This window comes from Zea mays, chromosome 3 (genome assembly GCF_902167145.1).
Source record: "Zea mays cultivar B73 chromosome 3, Zm-B73-REFERENCE-NAM-5.0, whole genome shotgun sequence".
NCBI classification, from domain to species: Eukaryota; Viridiplantae; Streptophyta; class Magnoliopsida; order Poales; family Poaceae; genus Zea; species Zea mays.
In genome coordinates, this window is record NC_050098.1 from 134,901,189 (window position 1) to 134,913,711 (window position 12,523).

The 12,523-nt window shown below is 44.1% G+C and overlaps 1 protein-coding gene across 1 annotated transcript; it reads left to right on the forward strand.

Moving 5' to 3' along the window:
• The first annotated feature begins 535 nt into the window (after positions 1-535).
• On the forward strand, positions 536-3,014 carry LOC103650585 (zinc finger CCCH domain-containing protein 67). The gene has a single exon (XM_020550311.3). It carries the CDS (start codon positions 655-657, stop codon positions 2,608-2,610), a length of 1,956 nt encoding a protein of 651 aa, XP_020405900.1. The 5' UTR covers positions 536-654; the 3' UTR covers positions 2,611-3,014.
• The last annotated feature ends 9,509 nt before the right edge of the window (positions 3,015-12,523 follow it).

Sequence of the window (12,523 nt, forward strand, 5' to 3'; positions counted from 1 at the left end):
AAACTTGCATGAAGAAAAATTCTTCTTTTATAGGGGCATCAAGAAGATTCCACTCAGTGTGAGAAAGACAACAGAAGAAATAAAAAATACACTATCATTTGGTTTCAACTTTCAAGCCACCTAATTTTGCTTACATTATTCCATCAATTAGGCTAAAAAGCGTGTCTACCGTAATTGACCACGTATCCGTTTTTTTTGGCACCTGATGGTAAAACACCACACATTTTGTGAGCACGCAACCAAAATTCACCCTCCCCGTTTTGCACATGAGAGCTAGTTTAGCAACCTCAATTTTCTAATGATCCATTTAAATATAGATATCGAAGATGTTAGAATTGAATTATATCTAATACTAAATCTGTCTAATATTGAAAATGAGTTTCAATACAAATATGTTGTTTGGAAGTACAAGGATTTGCAATTCCAACCAATATCTAGAGTCTTGACTCTGAATTGTAGAGACACTTTTTAGTTAATGTCCAGTTCCAAAAAAAGTTGAGCTTTAATTCTAGCTCTAAATTCACCAGCCAATTAAACAGCAGAATTCAGAATTCCGGATTCCAATTCTCCATTTCAGTCTTAAATATCTACATCAAAACAGGATATAAGGGTTTCTATTTTTCTAAGAAGAAATAAACTAATTTTCTTAAAAAAATGAAAATTAGGGTTGCCATAAATAATCTAAAACATAATAAAACCAACCGTCAAATCTCCCCAAAACCCAACACAAGCAAAAACTACACGTCTTGTCCAAAACCCAAAGAACAAAGCCCCTTTCCCCTCCCCGGATTGCCCTCTTCTGCCATTTTGTCGAACACCTCCCCCGATCGCGCGACTCCGGCCATGGCGGAACACTCCGACGCGGCTGCGGCCGTAACTGCGCGGCTACTGGAGCTCGCGGCCGACAACGACTCCACGGCGCTCGGGGACCTCCTCGCGGTACACCCGTCGCTTGCCGACGAGCCCGCGCCGTGGTACTCCCCGGCGCGCGGCGCGGAGCCTATGACCCCGCTCATGGTCGCGGCGGCGTACGGGTCCGTGGCCTGCATCGATGTCCTACTGTCGCCGCTCCACCTGGCCGATCCCAACCGCGCCTCACCGTCGTCCCTCTCCACCGCGCTCCACCTCGCAGCCGCCGGCGGCGCCTCCGCTGCGCCGGCTGCGGTATCCCGTCTCCTAGCTGCTGGCGCCGACCCCACGCTGCTCGACCATCTCCATCGCCGGCCGTCCGACCTCGTCGCCCTCCCACCCAACTCGCTCCCGCTCAAGAACCACCTCCTCTCCCTCCTCGGAGGGCGCAAGGAGTGGCCGCCGGATCCCTCCCTCCCCGACATCAAGAACGGTGCCTACGCCTCCGACGACTTCCGTATGTACTCCTTCAAGGTGCGCGCGTGCTCGCGCGCCTACTCCCACGACTGGACGGAGTGCCCCTTCGTCCACCCCGGCGAGAACGCGCGGCGGCGGGACCCGCGCAAGTACCACTACAGCTGCGTGCCCTGCCCGGAGTTCAAGAAGGGGGCTGGATGCCGGAGGGGTGACATGTGCGAGTACGCGCACGGCGTGTTCGAGAGCTGGCTCCACCCGGCGCAGTACAGGACGCGGCTGTGCAAGGACGGCCTCGCCTGCGCGCGGCGCGTCTGCTTCTTCGCGCACACGCCTGAGGAGCTCCGTCCACTGTACGTGTCGTCTGCGGGGTCGCGCAGCGCGATGGGAATGGGGCTGCCGTCGCCGGGTGCGTCGTTCACGCCGCCGCTCTCGCCTTCTGGCGGGGGAAGCGGTGTGGCCGGCGCGTGGCCGCAGCCCAACGTGCCCGCGCTGTGCCTCCCCGGGAGCGCGGGGAACCTTCAGCTGAGCCGGCTGCGCACTTTGATGAGCGCGCGCAGCATGGCAGTGGACGAGCTGCTCGCCTCGGCGGATTACGACGGGCTCGTCGGGTCGCCAGCCTCTCTGCGGTCGGCGAGGGGAAAGACGCTCGTGCCGTCCAATCTTGACGATCTGTTCTCGGCGGAGATGGCGGGCGCCGCGGCATCTCACTCGCCTCGGTACGCAGACCAGGGCGGCTCTGCTTTCTCGCCGACGCGTAAGGCCGCCATGCTGAACCAGTTCCAGCAGCAGCAGAGCTTGCTGTCTCCTCGGGCCACGGTTGTCCCTGAGCCGGTGTCTCCGATGAGCTCCAGGTTGCTCTCGGCCCTTGCGCAACGGGAGAAGATGCAGCAGCAAACGCTGAGAAGTATGAGCTCTCGTGACCTGGGCTCCGGCGCCTCCGTCCTGGTTGGCTCACCGGTTACCTCTAGCTGGTCCAAATGGGGAATCCCCCCGAGCACACCAGATTGGGGTGCTGACGCCGAGGAGCTTGGCCGCCTCAAGCGATCCTCGTCCTTTGAGCTCCGGAGTGGTGCCAACGGTGATGAGCCGGACCTCTCATGGGTCAATACCCTTGTGAAGGAGCCAACGCCGGAGAAGCCATCCATCAACGGGACAGCCGCAAAGGAGTCTATTGCTTCTTTGAGCCAGGCTGTAAGTCATGAGGATATCGGCGGTGAGGACGACACTGCCGGGGTCATCGGTGGCTGGCTTGAACAGCTCCAGCTCGATGAGATGGTAGTCTAGAACAAACACAAACATAAATCAAACAAGAAAGGTGCCATTTTTTCCCCTGTGATCCACCATTTGCTTCAACAACTTGCTACATCTACCAACCTTCATACCTTGCTGGTAATTACTGGTGGATACATTCTTTTGGAGTTGGTTAGTGTAGGTGTTGAGATTTCTATCACCATTTAGGGTCCACCACAAGTGAGAAATTAAGGAATGGAAACCTAGCCAATTTTATGGAATTTCCACATCCCATGCTTCATGTAAAGGAGTAGTAGGGTGACTTGTCGTTGCTTCAAACGCTTCTAAGGCCTGCAATGGTATTGTACTACGCAGGATTGTGTCAGATGACTTCATTTCACTGCATAACTCAAGGGGTGTTTGGTTTCTAGGGACTAATGTTTAGTCCCTAGATTTTATTCCATTTTAGTTCTAAAATTACCAAATATAGAAACTAAAACTTTATTTTAGTTTCTATATTTAGCAATTCATACACTAAAAAGGAATAAAATGAAGGGACTAAACATTAGTCCCTATAAATCAAACACCCCCTCATTCGTTAAAAAAATGTTATCACCTCGTTTTACCGATTGCCGATGTTGTTATTATCGCCTGATTGGCGCTGACAGCAACTGACAGCAGCAATGGTTAGTCAAGGCTCTTTGGATGGATGCTAGTGAAGGCTAATGCTGAGTGTTAATCTCAGGCCGGCATAGAATTTGATGTGTGCTCGAGGTGGCTTAACATGATGCGTCGACCTCCACAAAGGATGAGTGCGACCTGGCCTCTGATGGAGCTTCGTTCTTGTCAGGATAAAACAACTAGGGCGGTGGCTCGGTATGGCCGCCTCGTGTCTTTGGTCCGGATCTGCTATCTCAGTGGACAGTGCAGTGCTGACCTGGACCTTCTTTATAAAAATAATAGAAGGCTGGATCTGCTGGTTCAATGTATCCTTCCAATTCAATGCATTACGTATGATCATGTTATAGGATAATGCTAGTAAGCTTTTTTTTATTATCAACTGTATTTGTTTTCTTAGCATGTCAAATACTCATTCCATCTCAAAATATAATTCATTTTAAACTAATTATACATTCATTAAGTAACATATGAATGTAGTTTACATATACGTCTATATTCATTAGGCCATCTTCAGTAGGCCGTGTAAAAAGCCGTACAAATTATTGTTTTGCACTCATGCAGAGTGAAGTTTGAAATAGAGAGTGAGATGAAAAATAGGATAGAGAGTGCTGGAGGCAGTCTTAGGGCATGTACAACCTAGATACAGCTGCACGGTACTCCAAGTATAAGATACAGCTAAAACACAACATAATATAGTGGTCATGTCTAAAACATGTGTCTTACCATATTCATTGTACCAATCAGAACATTCAATAAATTAAAGTGACCAATCAGATAGTCTCCTGTCTCGAATATAGAGCTAAGACACTGTGTCTTCGTCAAGATACATGTCTTGAGATTTTTTACATTCACCCCCCTAGACACACTCTAAGACACAACTTAAGACACCCACTGTACATGCCCTTATCGATTGAATGAATGTGAATGGAACAAAAAGTTGGCTAGAAAGACTATATTTTGGGATAGAGGGAATATTCTTTAGTTAGTTTAATTGTTGTATTTTTTTGTTTTATTGGAAGTGTCTTACTTTAAAAATATGAAATTGCTCTCAGCATAAATTTCTTGTTGGCTGTTTTATGACACTGCAAAGCATTCGCAAAAGTTTAATTTCAGTTTTTTTTTTTGCTAAAGCCTGTTTGGTTTGTATGTACAGCAATTCCTATTTTAGACAGCAACAGTTTATATGCTAATCATGTTCTGAAGTGATGTGTCATTGAAATCAGATCGTTGTACTGGTACTGTACAATATTGAATTGTCATACAGGTTCACATTGCATCTACTTTTGATAATAGTGGGAACAAAGACCGGATTTGTTGTTTCATTGTTTGAACGAGTTGTTTCTAAATGATGTCAAGTATATATTTTTTTAAGAAATGGTTAGGTTCATGACGATATTGATTCGGAAATGTAGGTTGGATTAGGGCATCTGCCTCACTCCTGGTGGCATCCAGGTGTGAGATGTCTACCTAAGCTAGGTCCCATTTTGATATTCTTTTTTTTTAAAAAAAACACTGCAGTTGCGAATCCAAAAAAGCGTACAAAAATGCCCATAGCTGCTATTTACTATTTACTCTCTCCATTCTCCTAGAAATTATATGATACTCGATCCGTGAAAATTTTGGCCGTTCGACAAAATTGTCAGAACGCCTTCAAATTTTACGGGCAGCAAGATATAAGTGAGAAAAGATGACCCATCAAGTTTGAGCAAGAAAGGATCAAAATCACGGAGCGGCAGTGCCGGACTTGAGAGCGACAATTCCACGTAGGCAAATCTTCATAGAATGTCCTTAAATTTCACAGGTAGTTTGCGCAGGGAGAAAAAAGATGTTTCGTGAAGTATGAACTTCAACAACTTAAAATTCCATGCACATGTTCAAAATCTCAGTTGTGAACTTGTGATTGAGTTTTGTCGGGGTTTTCTCAAACGAACTCAACCTAAGGAAGAATGAAACATGCCCATGATCTGCTCAAGCCTGAGACTCAAAATGATCTATGGATTGTGTTCCAACAAAAAGGTGTCCCCAAAGCAATTCCCAAACTCAAGAAATCAAAGTTTCTGCTAGAATCAAAAGAGCCGGAAGGAAATCGAGTCAGAGACAAGATCAAACGAAAAACTGCAGCGAGGCAGAAATTGGGAACAAGAGTCGAACTTGCCATATGGATGGATCCGACCACCCTTCCTTTGAATAGAGTAGTGATGATTACAAACAAAGGCACGAGTTCAAAACATATGCGGATCTCGGCTACACTAGGGGATGGAAACTAGAGTTTCTAAATGAAAGCCTAAAACAAATAGCCAAAGATATAGATGTAACAACTGCCCACCCATTTATTTATAGAGGGTTAAAACTACAAAGGGAAAAAGATTGCTGATGCTGCTTCAGAAGAAAATGACTTTGATCTTCGGAACCTGGTGGGTCAAGAATTGTCCGAGGCTGAGAAGAAGGAGCTACAGTAATATGGGATATCCTGTAGCTACCAGCCAGGAGCTATGCTTTTTGATGGAATTGATGAAGGAGCCTTAGGATGCATTCGCGATCGCGCCGGGGAAAAAATAATCGGCACTCTATCGAAGAGTGTCGGTTTCCAAAAGCTTGAAGCTGATATTAGCGGCTACCGGCGACAACATATCGTCGGCAGTCTGTTTTATTCTAATTTCAAGGTAAAATTCTTTTTACCTAGATTTCTATTATATTTGTGATGAATCAAAAATTTTTGATGTCAGCTTATTTCCACAGAGTATGCTACTAAGTAAAGCATTGAGGATGCAACAAGACCTCGAAGACAAGAAAAATGAAATCATAATCGAGGGCTTGGAGTGTAAAATTAAGGATTACAAAGCTTCTCTAGAGAATGACTTCCTGCTTCAAGCAACAGAGGGTTCGCTTGCAGAAGTTCAAGCTGAAAATGCTAGATTAAGCGAGGAGCTTCTCCAAAGTCAAACAGCCTTAAAAGAAAAATCAGAGAGCTTCGAACAAGAGAAGAAAGATCTGCAAGCAAAATATGAAGCCAAAGCTGATAAAAATACAAAGCTGCAGAAATCTTTGAAGGACCTTCGGGATACATGTTTGAATTTTGGCAGCCGTTGCGTGCAACGGTTGAAAGAGGTCTTCAGCTCGGTTGGGACCAGCTCTGAAGATATTACCCCTTCGTCTGAGGACATATCAAATACCTTCAAACATATTGAAAATGAAGTTGATGCACTCGATGAAGTGATAGCTGGGCATGGTGACTTATGTGCTTTGCTAGATTCTTGCGGCACAGCTGTCGCATTCTTGAAGGCCGGTTGCACGCATGCGAAGACAGTAAACAGATGAACCTTCAGCCTGTCGCCATCAAATTTGATTGATATTCCTAGTGAAGCCCGAAGCATCGGAAACAAATTCATAACTCATATTTGGGATATGGGTGGACGAGAGTTGGCTGGGGACGAAGCCCGAAACCTGCTTAAACCAGTACGGAACTTATACATGTTGCTTTCCTTGATTCTTATAATTACTTTTACCTTATACCATTATTTGTCTGCAGGATAGCGGTGCCGAAGATTGATGATCCAAAGCACATTCTGAAGGTTGCTGAGATGAAGCTTCTCTTTAAGCCTTCCTGTATAGAGCTTAGGGATATTTGCATTATCTTTGCAAAAAATTGTAACCGAGGATTAAATAGTACTGTGTATATTTGTCCATACCTTGTAATATATTTTTACCTTTTCATCCATGTACGAATTGCTTTGTTGTGGACGAAACTTGTATTTTTTGAGCCGAAGGCGAAAAACACCTTCCCTTCTTTTCGTACACATCGAAGCATTTCCTTGCATAAAATGTTTTTTTATTTGAAACGAAGCTTCTCCGTGTTCATCGAAGCACTTTGTCGTTGAAGCCGGAGTATTCTTGTTCGTGCTTTATGTCATGATGATGATGATCCTACGAATGTCTAAGTGAATGTCTGTATGAATGCAATGTATGATGTGATGTAATATGCAAATGAATGTCCTAAATGCACACGAAGCCACACCCAGATTCTGCATCACCTTAGAAACGACTTTGGAGTCTTTAAGCTCTGCATTCCCTTAGGAACGACTTTGGAGCTTCTTCACCTTATATTTCGGTGGCACTTAAGCTCTGCATCCCCTTAGGAATGACTTTGGAGCTTCTTCACCTTCTACTTCGGTGGCACTTAAGCTCTGCATACCCTTACAAACGACTTTGGAGCTTCTTCACCTTCTATTTCGGTGGTATTTGGCTCTGCATTCCCTTAGGAACGACTTTTGAGCTTCGAAACTTACGCTACGCTCCCTTAGGAACGACTTTTGCAGCTTTGGAACTTACGCTGCGCTCCCTTAAGAACGACTTTTGCAGCTTCGTCATCCTTGGGGTGATTACAACTCTGCATCCCCTTAAGAACATCTTTTGAGCTTTTCCCTGTTTTCTTTTGCACTCGATGGTGCAGGTTCTAATATTACATATTACATCTTTGGGGGATTTTGGCCCTTGTATTGCATGGGGCTAAATAAGAATGAAAATTACAAACTATGGCCCCATTAAAAACCTTTCTCCCCTCCTGAAAGGAAAAGGGTGTCATAGGAAAAATAGAAAAGATTACATGAATTACACTTAGTATTGCCGAAGCTCATCCGCATTCCAAGATCTGGGTATGTCGTTGCCGTCCATATCCTTCAATCTATAAGAACCGGGTCTTGACGAAGATACTACCAGAAAAGGACCTTCCCACTTCAGTTGTAACTTGCCCACTGTATCTGGGTTGGCTATTCTCCGAAGCACCAAATGACCTGGCTTGATATTTTTCAATCGAACTTTCCTATCACGCCATTTTATTGTTTCGACCTGATACTTATTGATGTGTTCTATGGCCTGAAGTCTGGTCCCTTCTATAGTGTCTTTTATTATTTGAAAATCAGCTTCTTCTTCTACTGAAGTTGTGGTTCTTATTGATCATGTCTTTGCTTCTTCTGGTGTTATTGCTTCATCACCGAACAAGAGCTTGAAAGGTGTAAAACCTGTTGACCTTGAGACAGTTGTGTTATGGCTCCACACCACTTTGATCAACTCTTCTGGCCACTTCCTCTAGGTTGATTGAAGATTAACTTCATTATTCCTGTCATTATGATTCCATTTGCTCTCTCTACTAACCCATTTGATTCTGGATGTCTTACTGATGCAAAATGAATTTTTGTACCAATTCGGTCACAAAAATCTTTGAATGTTTCGACATCAATTGAGTTCCATTGTCAACAGTTATTGCCTTCGGCACGCTGAAGCGACAAACAATATTTTACCAAAAGAATTTCTTTACTGTGGCTGGTGGAAAAATACTCCACTGCCACGACGACGTATTTCAAATTTCCTTGTGCTGGTGGAAGTGGACCTAACAAATCCAAACCCCACCTTTGCAGTGGCCAAGTTGGCTGTATTAGTTGAGTTAAGGACGAAGGTTGTTTCTGGTCTTTTGCACATTTTTGGCAATTTTCACATTTTTGAACCAAGTCTGCTGCATCCGAAGCTGCCTTCGTCCAGTAAAATCCTTGTCTGAAAACCTTCCCTAACAAAGGGCTAGACCCAATATGAGACCCACATAATCATGCATGTATTTCCTTCATCAGTTCTTGACCTTCGGTTCTGCACAAACACTTGAGTAATGGAGAGCAGACTCCATATTTATATAACTCCCCTTCTATGATCACATATGGTCTTGTTCTTGCTTCCATTCTTTTATTATAAACTTCGTCATCCGAAAGAAGTTGCCTTGGAGGAAAGATATAATCTCAGTCCTCCAATCTTCACTATGTACAGGTGATATTGCGAGCACTGCCCTCTCCATAAGTTCAATTGAAGGTGCTTTTATTGTCTCAAAGAACACTTCCGAAGGCAAAGGGAGCCCCTGTGCCACTGACTTAGCTAGTAAATCCGCATGCTCATTTCCCCCCTTGGAATATTTTTACAGAAAATCCTTCAAAAGGAGCTTCTAGTCTTCGGACTGCATCCCAATATTTTTCAAGCTTCGGATCCCTTGCCTTGCTACTTTTGTCTACATGGCCAGAAATAACTTGAGAATCAGTTTTGAGGATTGCCCTTCTTATTCCCATTGCCTTTAGCTTCCGAAGCCCTAAGAGAAGAGCTTCGTACTCGGCAATGTTATTTGTACAATTAAAGTCTAGCTTTACTGCATAGCATGTCCTGACTTTAGAGGGCGCTACTAGAACAGCAGCCGCTCCTGCGCCGAAGGTTCCCTAAGAACTGTTAAAGAATACCGTCCAGGCTTCGGTATCTTTGGTTGCTTCTTCTCCCTGAGCCCCTGGCGTCCGATCAGCAATGAAATCTGCCAACGCCTGAGATTGAACTGAGGATCTATGTACATAATCAATGGTGAATTCATTAAGCTCTACAACCCATTTTCCAATCCTTTCTATAGCTTCTCTATTTCTCATTATGTCCTTTAGAGGTTGTGATGAAGGTACTATTATATGATATGCTTGAAAGTAATGTCGAAGCTTCCTGGAGGCCATCAACACAGCATACAATACCTTCTCCAACTCTGTGTAATTTTTCTTTGATAAACTGAGTACTTCGGAAACGAAGTATACCAGTGCTTGTCTTTTTACTTGGCCATCTTGTTTCTCCTGTACCAGTGCCACACTGACTGCAGAATGGGAGGCAGTCACATACAGGAGTAACGGAGTTCCTGACGAAGGTGGAGTTAGAGTTGTCAAATCAATCAGATATTGTTTTAACTCTTTGAAGGTTTTTTGTTGAGCCAGACCCTACTAAAATACTTCAGCTGACTTCAGTATTTCAAAGAATGGTAAGTTTCTCTCTGCTGATCTTGATATAAATCTATTCAGTGATGCCGGCCTTCCTGCCAACCGTTGAGCCCCCTTTTTTGAATTTGGCGGTTCCATCCGAAGGATAGCTTTGATCTTGCTTGGATTAGCTTCGATACCCTTTGTTGATACCATACAGCCAAGAAATTTTCCCTTCTTCACTCCAAAGACACACTTTTCTGGATTCAACTTGAGACCAGCTTGCCTAAAATTGGCAAATGACTCTTGCAAGTCGGCAACATGATTCTCTTGTTTTGTGCTTTTTACTATAATGTCATCAACATAAGTTAGCACATTTCTACCAATTTGAGAGTGAAGAACCTTGGCAGTCATTCTGCTGAAGCTTCCTCTAGCATTTTTAAGCCCCTCGGGTATCCGAAGGTAGCAATAGGTACCACTGGAAGTTATGAAGCTTGTCTTTGGCTCATCCTCTTTTTTCATCCAAATTTGGTGATAACTCGAGTAACAGTCTAATAAGCTCATGAGCTCTGAAGAAGCTGCTGCATCTACAAGGGAGTCTATTCTTGGTAAGGGGAATTTATCCTTCAGACATGCCTTGTTGAGGTCTGTAAAATCGATGCACATTCTCCACTTCCCATTGGCCTTTTTCACCATAACAGTGTTAGCCACCCACTCTGGATATGTTACTTCCCTGATAACACCAGCACTGAGAAGTCTTTTTACTTCATTTCGTGCACCTTCGGCTTTATTATCGGACATTTTTCGAAGTCTCTATTTTCTTGGCCTGAAAGATGGATCCACATTGAGTGAATGCTCAATGACATCTCTATTAACACCATAGAGATCGTTAGCTGTCCAAGCGAAGACATCTTTGTTGTTGAACAAACACCTTAGAAGAGTCTTTTCTTGTTCACCAGATAACTGAGATCCCAGCAATACCTTTTGATCTGCTATGTCTTCACACAGGAGCATAGGCTTTGGTTGATCTGCCGAAGTAGCCTTCTCTCTTTTGTGTTTATATTGCTGACAAGCTTCGGCTCCATCTATGTTATGGATAGCCTTTGAATCCGTCCAACTCCCTTCAGCCCTCCTGGCAGCTTCTTGACTCCCATAAACAGCAATAGGCCCTTGTTCCGAAGGTATCTTCATGCATAAGTATGCTAGATGAAGTATTGCTTCGAAGGCGTTAAGCGTCCCTCGACCAATGATTGCGTTGTATGGGTACTCCATGTCAACAATGTCAAAGAAAACTTGTTCAGTTCTTGTGTTGTGGACGCACATGAAGGTAACTGACCTTGTTGTTTTACCAAGTGCTACAATTTGTCTTCCTCCGAAGCCACAAAGAGGGTGTGTTGCATCATGTATCTTGTCTTCTGGCTCTTGCATCTGTCTAAAAGCCTTTGCAAAAATGATGTCCGCTGCACTGCCTGTGTCAACCAGAACATTGTGGACCAGAAATTCCTTGATGACACAAGATATAACCATGGCATCATTATGAGGATAATCTTTGAGCTGAAGGTCTTCCTGGGAGAAGGTAATTGGGATGTGAGACCACTTGGATGTGATGAAGGGTCCTTGCACCCCAACATGCAGCACTCTTCTTTGTGCTTCCTTCTTCTTCTTGTTGGCTGGTTCTGAGCTTGAACCACCTGTGATTGGGAGGACCAGCTTCATGACCGAAGGTTCTACAGCTTGGTTGTTGTACGAAGCCATCGTCACAACAGTGGAAGTGAGTTCACCAGAGGTGGGCGCCAATGTTGGTTACTTGTTCTAAAAGCTATAAATCAAGAACAAGACAATTCAAATGTTAATGGTTAAAGACCTTTGTCCTTCGTAACATTATCTCATTTAGGATATAATGATCTTTGGACGAAGGTCATGAAGGGCATACCTTCATCATTTCTATATACAGAGATATAATCAGGGACATATGAAACTGAACAAGAGTATGAATAATCATTTTAAATCATTAGATTATTCAAATTATCATTGTATAGTCACGAACAAACATCGATAATATTTAAATTACATTTATACCTTCGGCTTGACAGAAGGTAAAAATCCAAGTGTGACGCGTGAGTGAATACAGGTCAGCGTGAACAGTACCCCGTACTGTTCATCTATTTATAGGCACGGGACGCAGTCCGGACAAAATTACATTCATGTCCTTAATAACTAATCATAATCATAGTACAAATTATCAGGGACAATGCGGTCTTTTCTTCTTTAAGTCGGTGCCATCCTTCGTCTCAAGTATGCCAGCATGCCGAAGCTCTTTCAATTGTAGCTTCGACATATATCTTCATGTATCTGATTGCATGTTGTCCTGCCAAAGGTGTTTTTGCTAAGAGGACCTTCGGCGGAGAAGAAGGCCCCCAACACCCACCAATCAGCAGCAGGACCTGTCAGACGACCAAAAGCATATAGAACATTCTCCCGGTCAGAGCATTGGGCAATAATCAACATCTTCTCCATAGACTTCAGCC